Raw genomic sequence first — 9476 nt, forward strand, 5'->3', positions numbered from 1 at the left:
GACAAAAGTTCTTCAAAAAAAATAATCATAAATAGTCACTTAACAGATAGGTTTTATCTTACATATGTTAGGTTAGCAGAAGATGTACAAGCGACTGCGATGAAGACCTTTCAATTGTTCCAATAAGCACTACAAAATTTTTCAATTATTAATCTATCTTGTCCAGGACGCACCCCTCTACATTACGCCGTGGCAAATCGGCAACAGCATCGTGATGTTAACTTACTGGCATATCTCAGCCACCGTTCGCCTCTCGACGCTGGACGTCCCGATGTGGACGGGCGCACTCCGCTCCATCTAGCCTGCGCCCTCCAGGACGATCTATACGTTAACTTTTTTCTTGGACTGCTCAAAGCTGACGAATGGTGTAAACTTCTAGACGTCTCAGGTGCAGGCCCACTTCATTATGCGGCCCACGCCGGAAACGACATGGCGCTCAAGACGGTACGTTCATGTCATCTTTTAGATCTCGAATTCAAAGTAGCAGTAGCAGATCTTCTACTAAAAAAATGCTACTAACATGCATAGGAACGCTAATTGAGTTTGCACTGTCGCAAAAACAATGCTAACTTACGAAGATGTGTTCAGCGCACTTTGCGCTCCGACACCCGCATAGAAGATGCAATAGCACGAGAATAGGGGCTAAAATAGGTGACATCACTTGACCGTTGCCATTATTTTAAAGTATCGAATTTGTTCGTATATGCTCACAGTCGTTTTCTAATTTTAATATTACAGATTTTAAGCTAGATTTTATGCTAACCTTGCCCACCCGGAGAATATCGTTTCGCCATTTATTCCTTCAAGGAACGAAAGAGCAAATACCGTAATTTGGGTGTGTCACAGTTAGTAACGTTCTTACGTAGTAAGCACAATCATTTGGATGCGATGAACTCAGAACTTTAGGATTAAAAAACTCTCGAAGGATAGAGCCAAAAAACGAGTTATGTAATATATACAAGCATATATGTTTGGCAATTGATGTGGGTGAGCGCCCTAGGAGAGGCTCAAGTACAGGTAGGTCTGTCTATATTCTCTATAACGGTCATATATAAGTGGTCACGGAAAAGTGTATTAACAAGCTGTAGCAGCTATGGGTGCTAAGGATTAGCAAACGGATAATCTCTCCCGCTATGCCTCCCATATGACTATAACATAGATAAATACACCAGCGCTCATTTCGATATCACAGGACTGCAGGATATCCCTTTTTGCACTGCTGCTTCCATAATACCTCATCGGGTTACATGACTCCTGTGTGGAAGGTAGCAAACGAAGGACGAAGGCAGATTTCAGATATTTTTCTTCAGGTGCCTCTAGTATCGACGACCATACGCATTTTGCTTCATCAAGTTTCATTCACTATTCGAAAGTGGTCTCCGGAAAATGCTATTATGCTAACTGATACGGTCGTTCATGAACAAAAGGAAATCTGCGGTTTACATTAAATGTGGGTGCATCGAACTTCTAGAACTTCAAACTTTCGGTTCCTATTGGTGCTTTCGATTTGAGCGGGTATTCGATCTGTCGACAAAAGCAAATGCCGTAATCCGTTCGCGTGACATGGCCCGATATTTGTCAAGTACTTCGTCAAGGACATCCAGGATGTTTCATAATGCTTGCTCTCTCAGTTGTCCTGTTTCCCAGGTGCTTTCCCAAGACGATAATATTATGTGCTTTTTATTTTCTTTTTGTCATTGTAGATTCTTTCCCAACTATCGAATGATGATATTCGTACAATCATAGGTTGCCCTCCCATGGCTCCGACACAAAGGCTTTCGCCCGTGGAGTTAGCAGCTCGCAGTGGTCATCTTGAGTGTCTTCGCTTGCTCCTGGAATACGCTAGCCAGTGCGAGGAGGATAATGATGAACACGGTCGAGGGTCAGCTGCGCAGTCCTCAGCGTCGTCCGCTCAAAGGCCGGATCTTGCTCTGATAATTGCTGCTAGACACAATCGGTAGGAAGTTGTTGCAACAGTATGACCAGAAGAACAGAGCAACTGAGTAGGAAATTCTATAGTGCTCAGCCGCACATGCATAATTAGATTAAATAGGTGGTAGTTTCAGGCTGAGAAGAGATGAACTAGCATCACCAAGCTGCTTTAACAATGGTAATCATTATTGCTCGGATTAAGACACGCGTTTATTCCCGGCATTAGTAATATTAAAACATGATTGTGAATGGAACTACTGTACAATTTGAATGCGACTGTTTCCTCAGGGAGGATTGCCTGTTATATCTGCTCAACTGCGGCCTGTACGATGTGAACGTTAGCGATCGACGGGGTCGCACTCCGCTAATGCACGCGGCTATGCGGTCGTCAAGTCAAACAATTCGCGCCCTATTAGAGCAAGGCGCCGATGTTCGGATGCGTGACAACCGGGGCCTTGGTGTACTTCACTATGCGTTCAACAATCCGGAAGCGACTCGCGAGTTGTTGGAATCCGGGGCTCCGATCCTCACTAAGGTAAAGGTGCCGTGCAAGAGTCCACTTCACCTGGCCGCACTTACTGGCAATGCAAAGGTTTTGCAAGCTCTGGCTGAGGCTCTACAGGCAGAACTAGCCACAGACTCGATGACGGCCAGCGTGACCGCTGCCAACGGTTTGTCTTTCGGTGGGCGTCGGTCGCTCTTGGCATTACGAGACCCTCAGGGTTATTCAGTTCTTCATTATGCCTGTTATTCAGGAAATCGCGAGTGTGTCACATTATTGTTGCGTCTGGCTGAGGAGGAGATGAGCGAGGACGCAGAGATGCACGTCGCCCCGCGAGCACACTTCAGTGAACTTCACTGTGCAGCGTGAGTACATTGTTTGTTGTATTGCTGGGTCGACGGTTTTCAGTGCCACGTAGGCACTGCATCTTATTTGTGGTAGACTTTCTTAACGATCACTCGGTCTTCCCAGAAAAGTCTTTTATTGAAGTGATTCGAAATAAGTTGATCTTATCCTGTTAGAAAACTCAGCTACATCCCTGTTCTTATTCTAGAAATTCTAGAAAAAAAATATTTGTTCATCGGACGAAAAGTTAGGGATCAACTCTATAAAAAATAATATCGGGTAGTAAACATCCAAATGAAAGTGTTGTACTTGATACATATAATTAAGTATGTCTAGATACCAGCTTGGTTAATATATGTAAGTATCATCTTAATAAAAGCAGCAGAAGAAATAAAACTAGGTAAGTTCTTTCGAACGTGTCACTACAGGGGCCACCTTAACGGTGTATCATTATTGGAATCATTGATCAAACTGCTCGGAGGGCAGTCGGTCCATGCCCGAGACGCCAGAGGACGCACTGCATTACATGTGGCTGCTATTCGGGGAGTGTCGAGGAACTGCGACGCCCTAATAGCACGCGGTGCCCGTGTCGACGAACGAGATAACCTTGCCTGTACACCGTTGATACTCGCTGCCCAAAATGGACAGTGTAATGTAATCGGTAAGTTCCTCTGGCCGTCGAGGCAACCCTTTATATATCAGTACATTAAACATTGCTCACGAAGTATGAAGCTTATAGATCAATTCAAATGAAACTAAGCAATAGAGTAGCGTGATTGAAAAACCTTCTCTGTTGCTAACAAGTAAGAACTGGGTATTTTTTCACAGAACTTTTGTTATCCCGGGGTGCTGACCCGTTAGCCCAGGACTGTAAAGGCGCAACGGCGCTTCATCGGGCTTGCTTGGCTCATCAAGAAGCCGTAGTGCAATTGTTACTTGATAGACCCCACACGATAACCGCTTTGATACAGGCCGATTCAGCTGGTCTTGGCACGCTAGTCAATTTGGCAGATAATGAGGGCCGGACGCCCTTGCATCTGGCCGCTCGCAACGGCCTTGTGTCCGCCACCCAGCTGCTCATTCAGAATGGGGCTGACGTTACAGCCAAGGATCGATTCGGTAAGAGCATTTCGTTTGCAGTAAACAAAAGTACAGCTATCGACTGCGGGCACATATCAAATGGTAATAAAAATATTCCTCGAATAATTGTATACCCTATTATTATAACTCCTTGTAACTCCTTACACGCCAGCTGTACGCTTGCCAACCCGCTATCATATTTTTTAACCTATTATTTATCACAATGTCAACGGTGGATCATTGCCAGTAGATATTTTTGTAAAACAATTATTGTGTTCTTATTTGAAAATAATTAATGTATACACCCCATTTTCTCTGCGTTTTATGGGTTCAATTTACAACACTTTCTTGTGCCTGCGTACCTTGCGATTTCCTAGGCCACACACCGGCATTGTGCTGCGCGACTAACGCTCAAGTTGCACGTTGTCTTAAGCTCATCCTCGACGTATCACCTTTGGCCTTTGCTGCCGGGACGGTTACGGGGCCCTCGGCCTGTCCAGATATGCCCAGTCCACCACTCAGTGAGGAGGAAGAGGAGAATTTTACCCACTAGTCGCAAAAAGCAAACACTTTAAAAACAGGATCAGCGTCTTTAATCAGCGTTATATGTATAATTTTCTTCAAGGACAACATTATAGACTATTCATCACGACGACAATTGCCCACAATCTATCGACTGCAACCTAAACAGAATCCTCCCTGGAAAACGGAACCAAGGGTACGGCGTTATAAATGAGCAAAATTGTACCTAAAACATTGACACGTATAACCGGCGCAATCTTAAGCATCCAGGGCTGTGCACGTCTCGAGACGAACTTCCCGCTGTTTTGCTTTGAATGTAATCGATGGGCCAAGGGTGCGTCGATTCAGATTTCTGGATATTTTTTCATTGATAACAGTGAGAATAATAAAAATAGCAAGAGAAATAAAGCAAAACCTAAAAAAACGATTTTATAAAACGGGCCACATTTTTAACAAGAAATGATTTGTGGTTACTGGTTTAAATATCATAGATTGATCGGTGACCGAGTTTCGAGTGGGGAAACTGTTTAACACAAACGGCTTCGGGTCCAGAGCCCTCAGGAAGCTATGCGTAATCAGTCAAATGAACGAATTACTGTAACATGTACGTGGGAACGTGTGTCGCGTGTTACCATGGCCCTTCTGAGTTCCGAGGCGCTCTTAATCTACTAAAGGTCTGTTCTTTTTAATGATGCACAGGAAATTCATCAGCGCAATGCTGAGCGGACGAGTGTAAAAAGGTGATAATGTTTTTCTTGTCAGTCGAGTGTGAAATGCTTCTTATGTGTTAAACAATCAGATGCGTTTTTCAATTGCGTATCGGATGATCGCTACCACTTCACTGCTTCTACAGCTGGCATAGTATGTCCATGATGTATAAGTTAGGAACGCGTCGACTTTGCCTGGCTATACAGAAGCTCAGTACTGATCCACCTAGCAGCTACTACGATTATCCTTATATACCATGGACACCCACGTAACCATTGAATCTATCAAATAATAGCCTCGTATGCCAGTCCGTCCCGCATAAGCAACGAAACAAATACACACACATCTCTACATAAACAGAAGAAAAATCGAACAAGCCATTCAACTTCTCGAGACGGCTACAAAAGTTACCCCCTTTTTCATAGAACCATTGATCCTGGGTGGAAAATGGCGCGATCCGTCGTGACCTCGGCGCGATTACGCAAAATCTACTATGACAGTGCACCAAGGAACGATACACGAACAATGACGGCTGTTACCGAATTCGTATTTAATAAGGTCGGCGTTGTTTAATACGGTCCTTATTATTAGCGTAGACGACGCCTGTGACGCTTATTATTAACTTGTTCAATGCATCTACCCGCGCCAAATGACAACGACAGCAGCTGTGAGTGCTGCAGTAATGTTGACGTCAAAAATGTCTCTCTTACGATAACGAACGAAAAATGCTCTTAAAAAGTCTAATAAACAATAGATGTTACAGCAAAGGGGATGAGCACCAAAAAAGAAAGTTTCCGTCTTGTCACAACTGCACGTTCGTTGTTAAGTCGTACAGACGGGCAGGTGGCGACCGAGATAGTTTGCATCTGTGAAGCCACTTGTGACGACACATCCTTAAACTTATGCATGTACATGCACTAACTAAGGTTATACGATTACTGTGTATATCATAATTATTTCACTATAACTGTGGTGTCTATATATATATATATATATATATATATATATATATATATATGTAGAATCAATCGTATAACTGATTCTAATCATAATGAGCCAAACACTGTAGTGTTATGATAAAACAGTTAAAGTGTGGGGGTAGCAAGAGGTCAGGGTGTTCGAAATGTGATTCAGAGGATGCCGATCGTTTCTTTTTTGTAAGTTATCTACGAGCATATTCCACCTGTGATGGACTGCGGTGGGTGTCTATGGTGGACACTGCCTAGACGACCCACTCGACTTTCGCTTTATGAACGAGAATAACGCATGTATAGGTTTTGCCCTTTGACAAACACTTTTGACGAAGAACTTGAAAGTATTCATTGATATGCCCTTCCTTGTTGCAATCATGTGATTCAAGGAGATGTCGCGGCAAATGTACGGCAAGCGGCGGCCGAAACACCGCGCATTGCAATCGTTCGTGCTCGACGGAAACGACCGGTGGACCACTCACTTATCAAAGCGTATTTATGGCCTCGAAGCCAAGGGGTGAGAACCGGTTAGGAGCCCTTCGCGTAAGGACGCTATCGAGGACAGCAAAAACGAGAGTGTTAAAAAAAACTGATCATCAACTGCAATTACATCGACTACAACAGCATCAAACTAGGTTGAGATTAATGAGAACAGCTAAAAGCAACGCTGCGAAAATATAACGGTGTCATGACAGAATATAACGACGTAAACACGAGAAGACCGTCCAAACGTTGCCTTGCCTTGCCTTGATCAGGGTTCTGATCTCCAACTACAGTTTTAGTTTACATAATATAGGGAATTTATTTTAAATACATTCATCCATATACTTAGATAACGTATTACTATTATCATACATATATCTAACTATATCTGTATTGGGTCATTTGTTGTGTGCGAATGAAGTAATGATGATAACGAGAACTAATCTCGCTACAAATACGAGCAGAACTACTATCACTAGTTTTAATTAAATATTATTGTTTTCGATTAACTATCATACATTTAGGTAGCAATCGGATCACGCGACCCAGTCTCGTCTTGCCATTATTTGATATCTTACGTGTTATCTATGATATAATTAGAACGACGGCAAGATCCGAATCGTTACTGAAATGGCGCTGCCGCAATTGATGAAACAGAATCATGATAATTACGGTAAAAGCTTGGAAAAACAAAGCAGATACGACTAATCTGTAGACAGACAGGTGGGCACATCTGCGGCCTTTAGAAAAATCAAAGGGGCATCGTATTGAGTTGTAGTGGAAGGTTTTCCGTTGTCCAAAAGTCAGTATCGAAATGATTCTATAACAACTCTATCTGTTAAGAACATTGCTGAGGAAGACACATAACGAGGGGGCAATAATGATTATAATCGTATGCTGTTCTGCATGATCGAGATGTTAGGAAGAATACGAGCGACTGTAGACAGAACTTGAATGCTACCGCCGGATAACGTTCCGCGCAATTTAAATGAAGCAAATAACAAACACAAAGCATTGACGAGTATCGAATAATAACAGATAGTAATTATAGACCGCGATCAGGTCCGCCAGCGCGTGAGCCTGGCGAATATCCACACTGAGATGTTTGATTGGCTATTTGAATTCTGCACCGTACGTCTAGTCGTCTGCTTTCGTAATATACTGCCCTTTCACTTTCTCTACGAATAGGATAGGACTGTATGTATTTGTAAACAATGGAACCCTGTTTACTTGTTTTTTTAGCCAATCTTAAATCGAAAACGACGAAATTTCACGCAGTAATAGAGATACTCATGCATAGTAATCACTGTTTGAGGGGAGCGAATATAAAAGAAAAAGATAGACAAGAATTCAATAGTGAGAAACAAAATTCCTAAACGATAATCTACAATCATGTTTGCCATCGTAATTCAATACGAGCTCGTCCCTGTCCGTTACCTATTCCCACAGTCGTATAGAGATTTCAAATAATTACCTACATCATTGAAGAAGCCACACTGTTTCGGACCTTTTTTGGTTTAGGGATCTAGGACAACGATGATGAACGACTGATGTTGATAAAAAAAATATAACTTGGCTTTTGTCGGAAGCCATATTGATCATCTACATAAAAAGGAAAAACAACAAGCAGACAGACGACCAGAAGGCGCCTAAAGAACAGTGGATTGATGGTGATGACATCGTCGAACGTATCGGTGTCTTGCTGTTCGATGGTAGCACAATTATAGCACAATTGATTATTACCATTGATATATATATATATATATATCTATATATATATATATATATATAATCGAATATGACTAAATATAAATAAAAGAAAAAGACTATATATTAATATTACATTAACAATATTAGTGATAATTGAATGAAGAAGGATTACAGATTGCAAAGAACGCAAAGATCGGAGGAAACGTTTACAAACCTTTTAACATAAACAAAACTCAAAAATAGGCCGTAACGATGAAGTCACTGGACCAGTGTTAACCGTTGGACGTGGAAGAGATATGAACCGCAACCTGAACGTATAATTATCTATAGTAACATTTGCTTTAGGGACAAGAAACTGGGCCTGTGATTTCGGGTCAAGTAATCAGGCAATCACGTATCATGTGTGCATATATATATGGTCGTATGCTTTACCTGTATGTCTTTGTCCGCGGTACTTGATATGAGGCTTAGTAACGAAACTATTGCCTGCGGTCGAAGACCTGTTTCAGTCGTACAATGTGGAATCCTGGCGTCCTGTGTGTGGTAAGGTCAAGTTAGGTGGAAATTTTCTATCATATAGGGTTGAAGTGAGCGAAATTGCCTGCAGAATCAGCCTGCAGTGAACTCCGGTAGCCGATTAAGTCTGACTAACAGTTCGACGTTTTAGGAGAAGGACCAAAAATAAGATATTTCTAGATCTAGGTGATGCGACGAAGAATATCATTAATCAAGTAATAACACATCGAACTAACAGGGGTAGACATAACAACAGTGGCTGACAACATCTTAGATCTCTAAAGAATTCTAGTAAATCTAGTTAACGAATTCTGTCTCAGATGAACGAAGTCGACTAGAGTGTAATAGACAGCTTCGAACACAGCCTTCACCAATATGGTCAAACGAAAAAGGAAGACAAAGTATATATATATAAGAAGAAATGGTCTTATTCAAAATTCTTTCGGATTTTCTTGCGGCTAAACGGAACGAATGATGACGGGGTGGGTACGCGAAGCCGGACAATAACCACAAACAAACGCTATTCTTTGCTTTTTGTGCTTATCTCAGTTGAAACGATCTGACATAATACTGATGCATAGGATATGCATTACCGCGAGGTTAAACGATTTATTCAGCTTTCCGATACTACCTTAACATTGTACATCACGAAAAACCTATAAATTCCGGACGTAAATATTAGCAGTGCGAATGTATATATATATATA

General features: G+C 41.9%; 1 protein-coding gene across 8 annotated transcripts in view; it reads left to right on the forward strand.

Moving 5' to 3' along the window:
- Positions 1-9476, forward strand: part of LOC111248665 (uncharacterized) — a 54225-nt gene that overhangs the window by 38106 nt on the left and 6643 nt on the right. For 3 of the 8 annotated variants that reach the window (XM_022801385.2, XM_022801386.2, XM_022801384.2), the window contains 6 exons: positions 167-444; positions 1704-1957; positions 2221-2799; positions 3208-3440; positions 3608-3898; positions 4237-8394. In XM_022801385.2, the coding sequence (XP_022657120.1) occupies positions 167-444; positions 1704-1957; positions 2221-2799; positions 3208-3440; positions 3608-3898; positions 4237-4412 (1811 nt within the window). In that variant the 3' untranslated portion in view covers positions 4413-8394. Of the gene's footprint in view, positions 1-166; positions 445-1703; positions 1958-2220; positions 2800-3207; positions 3441-3607; positions 3899-4236; positions 8395-9476 lie in introns of those variants that run through there. The other 5 variants (XR_002672640.2, XR_002672641.2, XR_002672642.2 and 2 more) reach the window with 5 other exon arrangements.

The sequence above is a fragment of the Varroa destructor genome, unplaced genomic scaffold (genome assembly GCF_002443255.2).
Source record: "Varroa destructor unplaced genomic scaffold, Vdes_3.0 BEIS01000004.1, whole genome shotgun sequence".
In the NCBI taxonomy this organism is placed as follows: Eukaryota; Metazoa; Arthropoda; class Arachnida; order Mesostigmata; family Varroidae; genus Varroa; species Varroa destructor.